This window comes from Salminus brasiliensis, chromosome 19 (assembly GCF_030463535.1).
Source record: "Salminus brasiliensis chromosome 19, fSalBra1.hap2, whole genome shotgun sequence".
NCBI lineage: Eukaryota > Metazoa > Chordata > Actinopteri > Characiformes > Bryconidae > Salminus > Salminus brasiliensis.
This window is the reverse complement of record NC_132896.1, coordinates 27,075,687-27,094,313: the sequence shown is the minus strand read 5'-3', so window position 1 is coordinate 27,094,313 and position 18,627 is coordinate 27,075,687. Positions and strand designations below refer to the sequence as shown.

Below are 18,627 nucleotides of genomic sequence, written 5' to 3'. Positions count from 1 at the left end.
ATTTGGACGATTGGTTTAGTTCTTTGTTAATATTTTAATTAATAACCACACTGACTCCTAAAGAGCTGGGTCTCCTGGTTGGAATGGGATGTATATTTTGTCTAAGCTGTGAGTTATGACCACATAACAATGCAAACAGCACATGATCATGCAACCCATTCTGCTCAGGCAGGGAAGCGTTACTACAGGAACAGGCCAGAACATGTAGTCAGAGATAGGAGAGAGTGAGGCACAACCTAACATAGAGGAAACTGTTACATGCACCTGTAGTTAAACAGGTTTAAGTAAAGTGTGCCTCTGGTCATATTTTCATATTCACATGACAATGTAATGCAATCTCTAAACAATCAGAGAAACTATTCTCCAGATTCATCCTGAAACCTGTTTTAGTTAATCTATTATAGAAAAATTATTTTGTAAATTATACCCATAATTCACACATATATTATTTAAATCTTTCATTACAGTTTTTGGTGCCTTTAACAGAGAAACCATTTAAAGTATATAACCAGTTTAAAGTCAGGCTGAAGCACTGCCTCCACATAGCAGGGCTGGTTTTTACATTTTAGACAGATATACTACTATGCCTTAAATAAATAAATCACACCAAAAAGAACACCACCCTCCTGGTCTATTCACAACTTTTAGTTTGTTGGAAGCTTTTATGCACATATGCAACTGAACTGGCTTATGGCGTAAATTGTTATATTTGCACTTTTGGGCCACATCTGACTGAATTATCCAGAAACAGTAGTCAAGAAACAGTAGTCAAGTCTCTCCATTTGTAGCAGATATTAAAGTTGCTAACAAAAAAAAAAACTTGCTAAAATCATTTTTAAAACAGTTAGCTAAATAAATTCAGGAATTTGATATGCTGTGCCTTGCCCTGTCCTACTACAGGACCAAAACTGGGGATCAGGGGACTTGTTTATAAACCACACTTAAATTTAATTTATTTTACTTAAAATAAGATTGTATGAACTACTGCTTAAATTGGACACCACAATCCAAAGACAGAAAAATAACAGGTTTCCTTGATATGCCTTTTTCAATTACAAACTAAATAAATGTAATGAATGAATGCCTTGAATGACTCATGTGTTGGATAGAAAATGTTTATTGACAGTGAGTAAATGCTACTGAATTAAGAGCTCTGAAGATTGACCTTTTTATATATTTAATAATTATGTTTTATTTAATAATTATTATTTCAAGCATATACACAGACATTGCCATCCACTGCAATCCTTTCTTCCATACTTTTCAACGCTGGAACACTGGTGCAGTATTTAAATATCGTCTAGGCAATGACTGCGAGAAATGTGGACCCGTCAACGCTCATATTACTTCAATTTGAAGCAATGAAGTACCTGTATACAGCAGAACAGAAGGAGAAGACATGTCTTTTTGACCCGAAGGGCACATTTCAATCAGGTTTGGATCATATCCTTCATAATTAACAAATCACAACAAAAACAAAAGTCAACAGCAACGGTTTAAAAAGCCATCATGTACAATAAAGTTGGGAACACTGACTATGTGAGGCATGAGAGGATGACGTACTTTTGACCAAGTCAAACTTGCTTTGGGCCTACCTAAACGGTAAAAGAGCACACTGATCAAGGAGGGAATGGGGTGAACCGAGTTTGGTGGCCTTACAGAAGATGGACAGTGGTCCAGTTGCTGGAGAGCTGCTGCAGTGAGCATGAACTGGGAGAAAATAAGCTCACTGGTACCTTTGCAAACTGGAACAACCAGTCCCTTTTTCCAGGTACAGTCTTAGGAACAATGTCAAGTGTCAATATCCTTATCATACATATTGCTTCTTCTGTGCTTGAGAGGCCAAGCCTTTCGCCTTCTCTTTAGCAGCAAGTGCGGTCTCACGAGCCTTCTCAGTCGCCGTCTCTGCCAGCGTTCGCGTGGGTGTTTCACCTGCATAATAATTAAATGCAGCTTAGCAAAAGATAGAATTACAGCCCAACTAATAATTCATCGAGCTCTCTCTACCGTACAACTTCAAGCATGAAGAGCTGAGAAATTCTTACCCTGCATTTTGGCCAAGACATATTCAAAGCCTTTCATAGTCTTTGTGACGCTGCTCTTAAACCTGGCGAGGCCAAATTCCTAGAGTTGATGAAAAGAGAGACCGTTTAGAGAAACGAAAATGCATGCTATTGCCAAGTAATGCTGGAGGTTAACTGAAGTAATTTAAGCACAGACTAAACAGCTGTTCAGCTGTCAACACACCACGAGACGTACACCCTCACCACCAGTCAGTACTGGTTGTGCTATTTTTAGAGACTGCTGGTAATTTTATAGGTTATAAGAGTAACGTAGCACAAAATGCGAGACGCTACTGGAACCAGTTATTCAAACCCCCCCTGACTTTTCAGTGTTTCCATAGTGATGGATGCCCTTTGCCCCACTGACCTGAACCGCTCTTGAGAGGCCGTACAGGCTGGATGAGATCCAAGCCTCTCTCTTGATCTCTGTCCAGTTGCTGTTGTCGGGGTTCACTCTGTACACACAGCGCTCCTCCACAGACTGATGGAAGAAGACAAACAAGTTACAACTGCAGACAAAACCAGCTGGTATGAAACTTAAGAAGGGGATTTTACTACTGAAAACTACACAATTCAGAAAATTCACAAAAGGGGGCCGTGTTCTCTTGGTTCTCAGACTATAAAGTTGGAATCTTTTAGTGATTGATGGTTAACAAAAACAAAACCCACTCATTTCTCAGCCATTGTAATTATAGTAATCCTATGATTACTACTGAAGCGTAAGATGATAGTTAATAATTATCTGAGAACCAGATTATTTAAGGTGAAAGTCTCAGTTAAAAACTACTGCAGTGCTCTGCTGTGACCTGTACCATAAAAGCAGAGGCTTTTGAATAATTGTGCTTTCTGTATTAGTAAAGCCAGAGATAATCCTGGCTTTAGAGCTGGTTCAGCAGTTCTTGGTTGGAATGTTAAAGCCACAGACACCTACAGTAAACCTGCATATAATTTCATAATCATCTACAATAAAACTAGCCAATAGGCTCTTTAAAAGCCATATTGGCCCAGAAACTATGCCATGACTGCAGCCTGAACACAACAGGAGAAAGCAATGATGCAGAGTTGAACTAAAACTGGGAGAAAGGGAAATAATAAGATTAGGTGCAGCTCACCATGACCCGTGCATGGCTGATATTCCATGTGAGAGTGACCATTGTTCTGTTCTTAGGATCCACTACAGAGTCCTCAATGATGTAGGCCTTGCGGGCCATGTGAGCGGGCAAGAATTTCTCTGCCCAGCGAGGTGCTCGGCTGGTTTTGGTCAAGAGCCGTCTGGAGAGGAGACGGTTATCAGGAGTCACCTCCCGAAAGACGATGTCTTCAGTCAAAACATGATTACTGGGGGAAAAAAGGTGGGGTGGGAACAAGGATTACATGAGAACTAATCTTCTTTTGTGTCTTAAATTATGATTCACTTCTATTGAATAGATACATTTTATATCACAAAAGCAGACAATCGAGAAAAAATATATATCACAGTTTTGTTTTTTTTTTTTACCTGTAAGGGTTAGGGTATCTTTGCCAAAACGCTACAGACACTTGGTCCCATGTGCCTTTAAGAAATCCCGCACAACTGAAATACTTCACCATTGTTCCCACTTACACCGCATTGGCAAAGAACTGCATGGAAAAAACACACAAGCAAAACATTAAGATGAACAAAAGCGTATCATAAAATTTTACATTGGTCAAGATGCTTTGGTTGGTGAAGCATAGTGGCTAACACCCCCACGCCCAGTCACAGTCACGGACTAGGGTTCAAATCCACAGGCAGTCAAGCACACCAGGCTACACCAATGAAAGTCCTAACCTACAATCACCCACCCGTGGATCATGATTTAAATGTAAGTTCCTCTGGATAAGAGCATTATCTAAATGACATAAATGTGCTTCAAGGCACTAATGCACTTAATGTTTACTGGAACGTGTACATTTGTACATTATACATATCTCACATATACATATATATGCCATATTTCATAATATGACCATCATTTACAGATAAATCTGAAAAAAACTTTCCAATTTTACGTTTAAAAACAATCAGAATTGTGTTAACAGCATTAACACATTACAAATAACTGAACAGGACTAAAATATGATAAAATATGATCAGCTTTGAGAGAAGCTTTGCAGATTTAGCTTCAATGATATTGATGTTAATGCAGAAACCCCATACATACACACAGAGCAAAAGCTACACAGTACCTAAAGTATTAAAGTAAAAGTAAAAATAAAAATAATAGGTAAAAATAAAAAAATCATACAGATATTTTACATATTTTCTATTTTTTCTCGATTTAATAAATCGTTTCATCAATGAAAAAAAAAACCCATCAGCTTAGAGGGAGGCTTTAGCTAAATTGAGGGAAACGATGTATTAATGAGGGAATTATTTAGCTATTAATAAATCTTTAAATGTTATTTTTCTACTTACATACTTTAAGAGCTTAAGTTAGGTAAAACTAAAGCTCTCAAAGTGAAAAACAACTAATGCTGTCTGATTAAAACCCTGATCATCTTCGTGGCGAACACTGTTTTTAATATTAAGGCTATTAGTATTAATTTACTGCACTGCTGTAATCACCCATAATCACCCAAAATCACCCATCATCACCCAAAATCACCCATCATCACCCAAAATCACCCATCATCACCCATATTCACCCAAAATCACCCATCATCACCCATATTCACCCATAATCACCCATCATCACCCATCATCACCCATCATCACCCATAATCACCCATCATCACCCATCATCACCCAAAATCACCCATCATCACCCATCATCACCCATAATCACCCATATTCACCCATAATCACCCATATTCACCCAAAATCACCCATCATCACCCATCATCACCCATCATCACCCATATTCACCCAAAATCACCCATCATCACCCAAAATCACCCAAAATCACAGTGACATGACATGCAGCCAAAACCAGCAGCCCTAAAGTCACCCACAACATTAAAATAGCAGCATATTTGTCACAAGAGGTTAAGCAGGTCATTTAATAACCCGGACCAGATACCAAACTCAGTCCAACCTGCGGCTGCCCTTGAATTTCAGAACCTGCTGAACGGCGTGTCCTCCCTTCCGGACCGTTAGCATTAGCATTAGCATTAGCATGCTATATGCAGGTACAGAGCCCAGGCTAGGCTAGGGGCTAACCTCTGAATGAAATCATTTAATTACGTGTTCGAAAATTAACTTTAACTGAAGATTAAAAACGCAGGCTGACACATGAACGCGGGGAGATATTTACCAGGGTATGGAAAGTCCGTTTAGCTTGAATACTCTGCCATTCTCCTCCGTCCGCCCTCCGGCACGCTCGGAACACGAGAGACGTGAGGGTCGACACTTCCGCCACAGCGCTGAAGGGGAAACGTGCAGAAAGCAGCGGCGCTGATGCAGGACTGAGCCCTGCCCCACAACTGGGTTCGTCCCGTTCCGACACGATCAGGCCCTAGGCCCTACCCCCTACCCACTGCTCCCTATTCCCTACTTTTTACCCACTGCTCGCTTTTAGTTAATTACCCAGCTAATGTTCCAGCCCTTACAGAGTAGAAGGATCCATTCACACATGTCCAACTTTTTTGAAAACATGGATTTTTTGAAAACATGGATTTTTTTCCATCTTCAGAGGAGTTTCAACATTTTTTTTTATCCACAAGACAAGCAAAAAACGACCCCATCGCTCCATCGACTGTGCCAGCCCAGCAGGGGGTGCTAATAAGAACGTGTAACGACGTGTAAATACAGTGCACACATTTCCTGTCTTTTTCACTATATAGTGCACTATTTTGGGGTTTCACCATTTTGTAGTGGTGTCCGAAAACACAGTGCACTCAAACCATCCCCAAATGCACTGCAATAGCTTACAAACGATGGCCGATTCTCAATTTCTTGTGTTCCTGTGGACTGGTGAAAACTGCTGCACTGCTCCATTCATTAGTACGCATGTAGCTGAGTACAGTCTGAATGCCTGTGTTATCGAGGATGTGTCAGGGTGTGATTTGAGTGGACTTGTCAAATATCCCAGAATGCAGGATTTTTTTTTTTTTTTGGTGCACAGCGAAATGTGTCCTCCGCATTTAACCCATCTGTGGTAGTGAACACACACACACACACACACACACACACACACACACACACTAGTAAACTAGGGGCAGTGAGTACACACACCCAGAGCGGTGGGCAGCCAACTCCAGCTCCCAGGGAGCAGAGAGGGTAAAGGGCCTTGCTCAAGGGCCCAACAGTGGCAGCTTGCCAAGCCCGAGAATCGAACCCACAACCCTGTTATCGACAGCCCGGCACTCTAACCGCTGAGCCACCACTGCCCCATTACGCACCATGCTGTTGCTCCCATTGCAAAATTATTGTAATCATCCCGTCCTCTGGAGTCGAACTTGCCAAGTCAGTTCTAATTTGGTGTACTTTATACTGAGAATCCCATGAAGAATCCTACTGGAGTCCCACTGGAGTTGGCTGCCCACCGCTCTGGGTGTGTGTGTACTCACTGCCCCTAGTTTACTAGTGTGTGTTCACTACAACAGGTGGGTTCAATGTGGAGGACATATTTTGCTGTACAATGTAAAGTGACAAATACGTGCACCTTTACCTTTTTATTTGCCCATAATTAGCCATAAATACCCATAATTTGTGAATGTAGGAAGGCCTACATTCAAATTGCTTATGCTGCCACACATCAATGAGCTCACACACAACGTGTGTGAAGTGTTCGAAACCGTTTGTACCTTGTTGAATTGTGTTCCCTATATTAGTGCTCTATTTAGTGATCTGGATTTTCATATGTTGGGGATAGTGAATAAGCAGGCAGGTATTTTGTTTCTGTACTTTTTATTTCTACTCCCTACATTTCTAATCAGGCAGCTAATTGTGCTCACGGCTGTTCTGCTGAATCTGTGAAAGCTTTGGTTCGTGTGAAACATAAGCAGAGCTGAGCTTCGGTTCTGTAATCTGATTTAAACTGTTTCCAAAATAATCCCTGTGAAACTATTTAAATATGTAATGTGATGAACCGCACTGACAGAGGTTCGGTGTCTTGGCTCCATGCATTAGAGTGAGTTCTGTGAGAACGTGTTTCTCCTCTTTCTACTGTATTATAATGTTTAACTAAATGATCTACAGTGATCTACAGCCTCTATCTACCTTTATGATGCCCAGATCACAGCTGATATCTGTCCGGTTCGGTCCGAAGTAAAATTGTCAGAGGTGTGTATCAGAGGCTGCTCGGTCAGACACACTGAGGAGCTGAATCAGATGATGGTTCACACATATAAATAAGCTAAATCTGAAGTAAAACTACTATGTTTACTGCTATGTTACTATGTTTATTACTATGTTTAAGCTACTGTTATACCCAGTGTTCTCAAAGGCATCTATATGCAGTTAGCTAACAGTGTTTAATATGGATTAATGTTGCCAGTCAGTTTCTCCAGGTCAGTAGAGTTAAATCAGTTTGCCTGGCTGAGGTGAGAATGCCGGGGTTTCAGTGGTCTGAAAAACAGGTTTCCAAACCTGACTGGACCACAGTGATAGAGGTGGACATTTCACCAGCTTTCTGGATAAACTGCATCTTTACCACCAAGTTCTTAAAAACCAGTAAATAACTGGAAACCAACAGTTACACAGCAGGGGGAGTGGGAGTGGGGTTGTTGATTTCAGATGGGTGGGGTCAGATTTGACTTTTTAGTGCAAAAATGACTATAATTTGATATTATTATGATGCCAAAGAAATACTAAAACAGTATATCAGTAAATTAGTTCAAGTCAAGGTCTGAGTGAAAAGACAGAAACATGTCCAGGGTGTCAGAGCCGAGGACAGTTGCATTACCACACTGATCATCTGTGAACTGAATATAACCCTGAATTTTGATGATGTCTGTCTTTAAGTTTTTGTTGTACAAACAAGCAGAGATTATAGTTTTTAGTATTTTGTATAATTTGTCATCATTTGTATGATGATAATGAGGATGATGCTTCTAGCACCTTCTAAACCATTGTTCACTCAGTCTTCATGGTCGTGTTCATCTGTATCTCAAAAATGATTTCAGGAAATGTTTAAAATCAAGAAATTCAAAGCCTGTTTTTAAAGAAACACAATTGTTTTAGTTTAAGTACAGTCAGGAGGGTGTACCTTTGTACTTTTAATTGAGTATTTTATACTGTAACGTTTACTTAAGTATTTTCAAACTGGAATATTTGTACTTTTACTTAAGTATGGGACCTCTGTGAATAAAGCGACCTCTTATTCAGACCAAAAACCTGATTTATACAAGGAAAAAATAGTAATAAACTAATATATATATATATATATATATATATATATATATATATATATATATATATATATACCACATTGCATTGAATGGTACTGCATGGCAGCGCTGTTGTCTCTGAAGTTTTTCTCTCTCTCTAAATGTGAATGCAGTCCTTTCTGTTGCAATGTGATGAGAAAGCAAATCCAGATATTAGTCAGCACCGACCTACACAAGCTGACACTGGGACTTTTTCAAAAACATGTTTTTCACATCTGCACAAAAACACTGAAAACAGCGTTTCCAAAGTCCTCTGGGTTCAGTGACTTAATATTCCGTTTTTGTGTGGATGGGAGGCTGAAACACAGAGAAAAGCCTATGTTTTAAACATCTATGTGTGGACAGGGCCTAAAATGTAGCATACCATACTATCACGGGCTAGTAGTACTGCTGTGTGTGGTTTAGGCCATGGTTTAAGATTCAGGGTGATGCACGCGTGCCTCACATGACTGTGTTGTTTGTTCGGGCTGGAAAACGAATCCAAAGAACCGATTCTTTGATTCCAGGCAGTTTTAAATACAGAGTCGACTCCTAAGCTTTTGGTCTCAGTTCTACACAGAGATTTGTGAAATCAGGAAAACTGTGCCGACTCGAGTCGACTCTTAGAATCAGTTTCATGACTGTTGGCGTTTTGGGACACCTTTCTCTGAATGTCTGAAGCGTGAAGGGTGACTGCAGAGTGATTGGAGGCGCTACGGTCTCTCACAGTCCTCTGCTCGTTTCTATTGACCGTCGTAGTTCACTAGCTGACAGCTGAATGTGCACTGCCAGGGACTTCACTTTAATGACGCTTGAAAATGACCCTTATTGGACTCTCAGATATATATTAGTGGTGTCAATCTATTAATACGTTTATTTGCGTTAATCACAACAATGATGATAATGATGATAATAATGATGATAATGACAAATGGAAATGCTGGCTTGCATCTCCTTGAATAGTGGCGTGTGTGTGGTATGCCTAATAAACTGCCCAGAGGAATACGTTTATTTTTCTTATAATATCTCACTAGTTATGAGATTTATTCCATATTTCATCATAAATAAGGTCTAATCTACCCTCTGAGCTCAACAGTGTTCACATCGCTAGCGCTATATATATATATATATATATATATATATATATATACTTATTTATGATGAAATATGGATTAAATATAACAGACACTGTATATATATATATATATATATATATTTTTTTTTTTTTTAATTATTATTATTATTATTATTTTTTGCTACTCTATCGCTGCAATTTGTCACCTTGCCTGTCACCTTGTTTTATATTTCTCACGCCTCTCAGAAATATTATTTTTTCTCCAGAAGCGCTGCTTTCACGTTAGTTTGCTTCAAAGAAGCCTTAATATCACCTTGAGGGTCGATATGGTGTTTAGTCAATTTGCAACTCTCACTGATTCCAGCAGGGGGCGGAATGTACTCGCATTTCACGCTGAAAACGACCAAACGCAACTCTGTCAGCCCTCAGTGGTCTGAAGTAGCTCGCCTCCTACATTTAGTTGAACATAGCTGCTTCATTTGCCTTTGTTAGAAACCTCCAGATGGAGGACATGGAAACCGAATCTGCTGGAAATGTAATGGTGCTGTAGTTCAGGCGCTAGACAGGAGAACAGCTTTGTTTCTTTATAACATAACGTGACAAAAAAGTGTTCTGATTTCATGCATAATTAACTCTCCCAAAAATATCAACAAAAATGAAATGAAAATGATGCAAAAGAGGCACTCGGGCCTGTAATCATTCTCTTTGAATCATTTTTCAGCATCATCAGCATCCCTCATGTCACATAGCTGTATAATTATGACCTGTGGGTAGGTTCTGCATCCTTATGACATGTGGAGATGTTTTCTCCACTGTCTCTGAAGAGCGAGAGAATTTGCTGCTGCTGCCTGCAAGCTGTCCTCAAGATGACACGCTTCTCGTCTGTCTGCAATACACAGGTGACTTCCTGCATCAGTTAGCATTACGAGTGCTAAATCAGTGACGCAGTGACAACGGATTACACAACTGTTTCTGGACGGCACACGGCTGCAGTTGGAGATGCAGAGAAAGAACAAATGAAGCACTTTCTGGCATTCGTTATCATTCAGATGCCACCCGTCTACAGAAGGCCGGGTGCTCTGATGGGACTGGGTTGATTAAGCCATTGAACAGACGTCATCTGTCAATAGAGCAATTTTAATCACACAGCTTTCTCATGGAAATGTCAATTTACTGCCATTGAAATCAGAACACGAGTTGCTCAACAACATAATGAAACTCTTGCACCATTTAGTTTCATCTCTGCGCTTCCATCGTAATAGACTGACAAACACTGATTATAAACTGCCATCAGCGCAATGTAGTACCTTATACATAATAAAACACATGCAAAGTCTTGACACTGTTGAATACGTCTGAATACGAAAAGCAAATGTAATCGAGGTTATGAAGTTCACAGCAACTTTCGAGCTCCTGGGTCTGTGAGCCAGCGGCGGGTCAGACAGCGGTGGCGGGTTGCCCGTCGTTGTAGCCGTTGACGATCAGGCCTCGCAGCGACCGAGTCCGGAAGGATCCCTCAGGGTGGATGGTGTCGGGCTTGTGCTCGCAGCGGAAGAACATAAGGAAGCCGTTCCTGTAGTTCTTGTTCATCCAGCCGTAGAGCAGCGGGTTGGTGAAGGTCGAGCACATGGCCACGATGTGAAACAAGGTGTAAAGAAGCTTGTACTCTTTGAACTTGAGGACCAGGTCAAGGTCACTGGCCAGCTGGAACACGTGAAAGGGGAGCCAGCACACGGCAAAGACCACGACCACCAGGGCCAGCATCTTGGTAGTCTTCTTGCGGCGGCTGATGTTGTCGTTGCGGTTGGACGGGCTCACATGGTTCTTCAGCTTGACCCAGATGCACACGTAAGCATAGCTTATAATCCCGAGTGGGAAGACGTACTGCAGAAGAAGCATAGAGAGGCTGTAGATGATGGCGTCCCGGTTTGTGCCATGGGGCCACTTTTCAGAGCACACAGCGATCCGTAAGTTGATGTAGGGGATCTCCTCGTAGCGGTACTCCCGGAAGATCGCCAGAGGCCCCGCCAGGATGGCGGCGAAGGCCCACGTGAGGCCGATGATGATGAAGCTAGCGCACCTGGTCAGCCGCTGGCCCAGGTGGAACACGATGCACCTGTAGCGCTCCAGGGCGATGACTGTGAGGGTCAGGATGGACACATGGACGCTTAGAGCTTGGGCGTAAGGCACCATGTGACACATCACCGCCCCAAACTTCCACTCATCCAGCAAGGTGTATGCCAAGGTAAAGGGCAAGCACATAGTGTCCACCATCAGGTCGGCCAGAGCAAGGTTGGCGATGAAGTAGTTGGTAACGGTGCGCATGTTTCTGTACAGAATGATCATGTAAATGACCAACGCATTACCCACCAGACCAAGCAGGATTATGAGGGAATAAGCTGTTATGAGGGCAATCTGGACGCTCAGGTGCTTGGTGATGTCATCCACAAACATGGGTTTATGAAGATCTATGCTGTCATTGGCCAGGCCATGGTCTTCTCCTCCTCCTCCTCCACAGGCAATGTCACTTGTGCCATTTGCTGGATCTGAAGGGCCCATGTTGTTCTGGGAATCTTCTCAGATCAGTCCAAGAACTTTCAGCATGTACCTGTTGCAGAGAATAAAGTCACACTTGTACTGAAAGAACCAAACCATAAAGACCATTCTTCAGTGTTTCATATCTCATGCACTGTAATTATGAATGAATGTCAGGGATCTGAATCTCAGCGTGATTAGATTCTGGACTGGACGATGTATATTCCTAGGGTTTTCAACATGGTGGACGAAATGGGAATAGCTCCATATGTATGCATGCATGCTGAAGCACAGTGTTGTGTAAATGTCAGAGACCACCCTATCTAATCTAATCAATTTCTAGTCAAAGGAGATATGTAGGATATTCCTGAGGAAATAGGCCACTTGCATGAGGAATGGAAAAGGTCAAGAGCAATTCTCATGTCCTATTATTACCATCTTTACCTTGTTCACATGTCCATGACAAGTCCTTCCGCCACCCCCCTATTAACTGTGTCATCTCTCATTCCTGCCTCCACGTTTTAGAGAGAGGGCACTGGCTTCCTACCACAAGCACAAGACAACTGAATTCCAGCCCAAAGTTCTTTCCCCTCTCTGCAGTCTCTCCCCAAATCATCATATGCTGATAGTCTGAACAAGCAAACTGGAGTTTAAACAACCATAACAACCGTGCATGACCTGGTAGACCACTAGAACTGCCTTAATCAGATAAACAGCACTTAAAGCTCTGTTCACTCTCGCTTCAGATCTGTCCGTTCTTCCACTGTCAGAAGACAACTCAACACTGTGGGGTTGTAAGGATGTGGAGCCAATAAGAAGCTCTTACTGAGAAAAGGAAACCGATCAAAAAGAAACCTGCTGGTGTTCTCAGAACTATGAACACTATGAACACCCCAGAGTCCAAACCTCTAAATGTGTGTGGGATTATCTGGATCATATGATTGACTTTGACATAAAGGTTGTTTTGACTGGAAATGACAGACATTAAGGTCCCTGCATTTGTTACAGTACATTTGGGGTACTGGGGGCAGTATGGCCGGATATTTTTTTTAAATCTAGATACATTTTGTTATCGTGGATATCATCAGAGCTTTAAGAACACTGGCCAACTGCACATTTCATTACAGGGAGTGTAATTAGTGCCGGTTAATTAATGCAGGGCAGCAGATTTTAAATATCACTGTACTCAGTATGGAAGAGTATTTGACTGGCAGTTTTTAAGAATCTGTTGCTACTGATGCATTTTGTCTGCAAGTCAAAATATTGTAATAAATATTGTGTACTGTCTTCAAATATCGTGATATAATATTTGTTTACCGTATCGCCTATCCCTACAGTGCTATTTGGTTTTTTTTTACCTCCTGAAAAATTCAGTCTCATTGTAGTGAATCCTCACAATACTGAAAGTGAAGTGAGTTTAAAGGGTTAAAAATGAAAAGAAGAAAAAGTCAGTGTTGGGTGTGTCAGTTCTAATGTCAAAGCCCAATACTGCACTGTCACCTGATATGTCAGCAGGAATTATTGGATGGGGTAACAAAATATTTGACTGTGTTTTGTCCCCCCCCCCCAACACACACACACACACACACACACACACACACACACACACACACACACACATGCCAGACATTCTTCAGCTTGTGAAACTGATCACTTTTATCTCCACTGTCAGTTCAAAATGTCTAAATTGTATCCCGATTATGAATCATGTAACGCTGGACCATTTGCAGCTGGAATATTGAAAGACATTACATTTCAAAAAAAGGTTAATGAGCTCCTTCACTTTCATTAGGGACGGAGAGAAATCCATTAAAATCCAATTCGCCGGCTACGTAAAGTAACACTGCGATAACACCATATTTCTCTGAAAGGTTCAGCTCATGACCTGAACAAAGGACTATATTGCCATTTAAGCCGATTACCAGACTTGAAATATAATAATGTCCTGCTGCAGGGTCCACTGCTAGGGGGGCGGGGAGCAGAATATTGGCAATAAGCAGCTTGATATTTGGTCTCTGGTCATCAGAGACTGCAAAACAAATCTAGGGGACTTGGTCGGCCTTTTATAAAGTACAGATGAGACAGCTCTTCCTTTGTTAGTTTCTTGAGCAATTAAAGGCACGTGTGTGATTATTAGGCTGTCAGTATTACTTAATAGAGTCTTTGTAAAAAGCCTGGGGCCCACTGAGCTACATATTTATATAAATATATAAATATACATTTATGAAAAGCACTTGTGCTTCCATTTGTTGGTACGCAGCAGGTAATTTCGAAGCAATTACGCCGTCTCATTTAAAGCCAACCGAAGAGCTCTTTGTAAGAAGGTCTCGTAACACAAATGCTTTCCATTTTCTTGTGAAAACCAGGTGCCCGCCTTTCTCTTCTACGGCAGAAAGATCAGTGAAGGTTACTTCTTACTGCAGTGCTGAGTCAGGAGCAAGCCAGCAGTGAACGATTTAATACTTAAACTTCATGTACCCTTTGTAGCTCTTTGTCATTTGATTGCTATTGTGTCAACTGAGGATAGTATCAGTAAAATAAATGACTTATTTAAGTATCCTTCTGAACTTTACATTCTTGCTGTCCTTTTTCTGGGCTCTTTTGAAGAGGTTCCTTCTGAGACGCAGCAACGTTTGCCGAAAGGTCATCTCCTTAGTGACAGACGGTTTTAGCGTTGTGAAAAGAAGTGTCCATTCTTTCTGCCCGGTCACTGAAAACATCTACAGATATGAACAGGCGAAGTGGCCACCCGAATCACTCATGTCTTCAAGAGTTTGGCGGCACAGAAAGGTGAAATTACTATTCTCTTATTACTATTGGAAATGGTTCCATTTAGGAGACGCAGGACGCTTTTGCGTTGCGATAAGGCAACATCGCTTGTAAGTCTTGCAGAGATAAGCATCAACTTGGAAAATTGCATTGCATCCTGAGGGCGAAACTGGCTGGAAAAAAATTAATCTTGGAGAGTGTGTGTGTGTGTGTGTGTGTGTGCATTTGTGTATGTGTGTCTGGATGCATGTAAAGCAATAAACAGTTTGCATGGAAATGAGAACAGTGTCTAATGTGATTGGCTCCTCCTTTTGAATGTGCTTCAGCATTCAACCCAATGTACCCTGACTCCTAACACAGGGTTCTACAGCTAGTCACTGTGCCCTTTACAGTGCCCTATATTAGAGTATCTATTATTGCTATTAAAATAGTAGTTGGGGCCCCCCAGAAGGTCCAGCGGACTATGGCACTGCCACTGTGATCAGGGGATTACTGGTACGAATCCCAGTCATGCTGCTGGCCATCGGCAGCTGAGGCCCCAGGAGAGCACTATTAGCCTTGCTCTCTCCAGGGTGGGTAGATGGAGCTCTCCCCTTACATTGCCTTGCAGCGGTACTGGCCGTCACTGGCGTCTGGTGCGTTGGAGCCGGGTATGCAGTGCTTCCCTCTGGGTGTGTTGGTTGCCTGGCAATGTTGAAATGGCGACAGTTCGAAAAATTAGCGACTTGACTGTGCACATGGAGGGGGTTTGTGCTAGACCGCCCTCACTGGTGTCGGGGGGTGGGGGTTATGTACGGATTGGGTAATTGGCAGGCCAAATGGGTGAAAAATCTGATAAAATTTAAAATACATTTATATAAAAAAAAGTTTTAGCTTCCTTTATCTTCCAACTTTGAATCTTTTTCAAGGATCTCTTGAGGAATACTCCAGTCTGCATGCCTCTGCCATTTCATTCTTTTCCTCGGTTCATTCTAGCCTTGACCCTGCAGATGGTTCTGGCTAGACAGGCATTTTACCACGCTGTCATTTCTGTCGCTCATCGCTAATTACTGACACTGTGTCAATATGTTGAATCAGTCTGAATCACTCTTTGCTGCAAAAGATGATATCTTTGCAAGTAAAAGCATCTTACACACAGTCAGTAAATGTAATATTTGTCATTATGAGAATTCTGTGTCATTTAACCTTTTAAAAGGTTCTGGAAAAATTTTTCCTATTAAATAAAGCCATTATAAAAGTATAATACACAATATGTTTTCCATCACAGAGAAGAACCATTTAACCACACCCTTAAAATGGGTAATTGTTGTTTTTTTTTGTAAAAGCAATGGTTCAGAATAGAACAGAATCATCTGAAAGTAATGATAATTTGCAAGGTTGAACAGTTCTTATGCATGAAAAGCCTCTTGTATGCGGTTCTTTGAGGAATCTTTAAAAATTGGTTCTTCATAGCAATACATAAAGTCCCACTAAGAACCCCTTTTTGCTTATAGTGTGTAGAAAACCACTGTTTTTCTCAGTGTTCATAGTTGCATATCCTTGGAAAAGAAATTATTCATTTTCTTTAGTAAAGGCAACGTTTTGTATAGAACCTCCGCAATGCAACCCTTTATGTGTTTGGTTGAAGGGAACCCATTGAAGAGTGTTTGTACTACTTTTACGTAATTTAACTTAGGGACTTTAAGGCACTTTAACTTAGGGAAATTAAAGTGGTTCCTTAAGGGTGATTTAAAGAACTGTTTGCATACATAACTGGTTCTTTGGATCAACAAACGGTTCCTCTGTAAAATGTATGTGACAGGTTTCTGCAAAAAACTTGCACAATAAAGGTTCCACCACTGTTACAGTGCAAAAAACCCATTTTCAGCACTAACCCTTTTGCTTGGACTGAGGACCATTTATGCACTGAACTGGTTCTCTGAGTGTTTATGGTTCTGCACTCTCAGAAAGAGTTCTTCAGGAGTTCTTTAGGCGAGGCAAGCGTTCTACATAGATCAATGTTAAGCATTTGAGTGTCTACCTGGTTCTCTGCTACCTGGGTTTAATGGTCCTTCCCTATGATAAAAATCATGCTATAGATGGTTTCACAAAAAGGGTTCCACTCTTGTTAAGAGTTAAGAACCCCTTTTACTGTAAGCGTGTATATAACCACTGCCTTCACTGAAGAACCACTGAAGGATCACTTCTAAAAAACAGTGTTTGTAACTTTACTTTAAATCACACTATAAAAATGATTTTTCAAGGATGATTCAAAGAACGTTTTGAATGCATAACTGGTTCTTTGCATTAACTAAAGGTTCTTCTGTATGATGGCAAATCTGTTGTGTATGGTTCTTTAAAGATCCTTTAAAAATGGTCTGTATGGCACTGAATAATGTGCTACAATTGTTAAAACAAAGTCATAGAACCCATTTTTATTTCTACACTATTAGTAATAGAGTTCTTCAGTAAAAGCAATCGTTCAGTATAGAACAATACCACCTTTGGGTTACATGGTTCTGAATGATTCAGCTCTAAGATGGAAAACGTGTTGGAGAAAGGTCAAAGGACCCCTTTTAAGCATGATGGAGAACCTTTTTTTTCTTAGGAGTATATATATATAATCACTACGTTTACTGAAGAACAATAGGAGAGAACCTTTAAAAAGCCATTTTGCACTTCTTTTTTTACACTGTTGTTAATCGTTGTATCAACAGATGGTTCCTCTGTATGATGGCAAATCTGTCGGATATGGTTCTACACAGAAACCTTTAAAATGGTTCTAAATAGCAAGAGCCATTTTCAGTACTATACAGAACCCTTTTTGCTTTGAATACAGGCAATATAACCACTGCAGTCTCAGACTGTAACGTCTCCAACAGTGACTTCCAAGGAGCAGATTAAGGTTCATAAAGGCTTCCAGTGTTTGCATCTTTAACTGCAACAAGCTTCAACCCATTAGCTTTAGGGTCTACAGACTAACACCTACAGATGAGCACCTCTCCACCTGCCCAAGAGCCTGTCCTTCTTAAGAGTTGCTTCATTGCCAAGATATTAGTTATTATAATTAGAATATCTCCAATTATCCTTAAACATCTCATAATAATGTAGATAACCAGGTAAAAGGTGCATTTTTGGGGCCAATATTGAGTCTGTGTGTCTGTAAAAGATCATTAGGCTCATCTCCAGCCTGAACCCTGAATCTATCAGGCACTTCAACTGTGTTATTTCCTCGCAATCAGACGCTCTGAAAGTTTGAACAAGGTGCATGCAAGCCTAATGCTTCAGTATAAGCTATACAAGTCGTGTCTAAGAAGCTTAATAACCCTCACCGCCCTGCTGCCGTGCGACCAGACCTAATAAAGCTGTGCTCCGTTTAAAACCGAGTGAAGGCAGATGAGAATGGACTCACCTTTCCCGTGCCGGTGAGAGCCGGTGCTGAGGGCAGATCCGGCCACTGTTGTTCCTGTCTCTGCCTCCTGCATCCCTGCTGCTGGGCAGCCTGAGCCGCCGTGTGCACTAACTACTCATCTAATGCAACAGCAGGAGCTGCTCTGCTGGCGGAGAGAGCAAGTCCAGCAGCCCACAGCGCTGGAAACAGCGTTTATCTGCTGAAGGCGCTACATTCCCCATCCACACTGAGCACATGTGCCGTGTCGCAGGACAACCCCTGTTCTGAGAGTTTGTCTTCTGCTGTGTGATAGGAGATGTTAGGATGGTTCACCTCCACGATCCGTTCTAATAGGATCACCCGGTGACAGTGATTCAATTAATTAAGCTCTGTTGATATGGCCCAGCTCTGGGGGTGTACACATGGCGCCTCACTTAACAGGCAGCTCAACTGACGTGTCCATATTTCCTGCAAGATTAAGGCTT

General features: G+C 41.3%; 2 protein-coding genes across 3 annotated transcripts; both read right to left on the bottom strand.

Moving 5' to 3' along the window:
- Positions 1-1,101: 1,101 nt before the first annotated feature.
- prelid1a (PRELI domain containing 1a) lies at positions 1,102-5,459 on the bottom strand. Its single transcript, XM_072663503.1, has 6 exons — positions 5,339-5,459; positions 3,562-3,683; positions 3,176-3,401; positions 2,431-2,544; positions 2,046-2,124; positions 1,102-1,932 (listed from the first exon to the last, which is right to left on the bottom strand). Exons 2-6 carry the CDS (start codon positions 3,651-3,653, stop codon positions 1,811-1,813), a joined length of 633 nt encoding a protein of 210 aa, XP_072519604.1. The 5' UTR covers positions 3,654-3,683; positions 5,339-5,459; the 3' UTR covers positions 1,102-1,810.
- A 5,178-nt stretch (positions 5,460-10,637) lies between these two features.
- On the bottom strand, positions 10,638-18,301 carry npy7r (neuropeptide Y receptor Y7). 2 transcript variants are annotated; one of them, XM_072663664.1, is made up of 2 exons: positions 18,164-18,301; positions 10,638-12,076 (listed from the first exon to the last, which is right to left on the bottom strand). In XM_072663664.1, exon 2 carries the CDS (start codon positions 12,025-12,027, stop codon positions 10,906-10,908), a length of 1,122 nt encoding a protein of 373 aa, XP_072519765.1. In that variant the 5' UTR covers positions 12,028-12,076; positions 18,164-18,301; the 3' UTR covers positions 10,638-10,905. The 2 variants fall into 2 exon arrangements, with proteins under 2 accessions (XP_072519765.1, XP_072519766.1); XM_072663665.1 differs by lacking the exon at positions 18,164-18,301 and adding an exon at positions 15,371-15,421.
- Between the last annotated feature and the right edge of the window lie 326 nt (positions 18,302-18,627).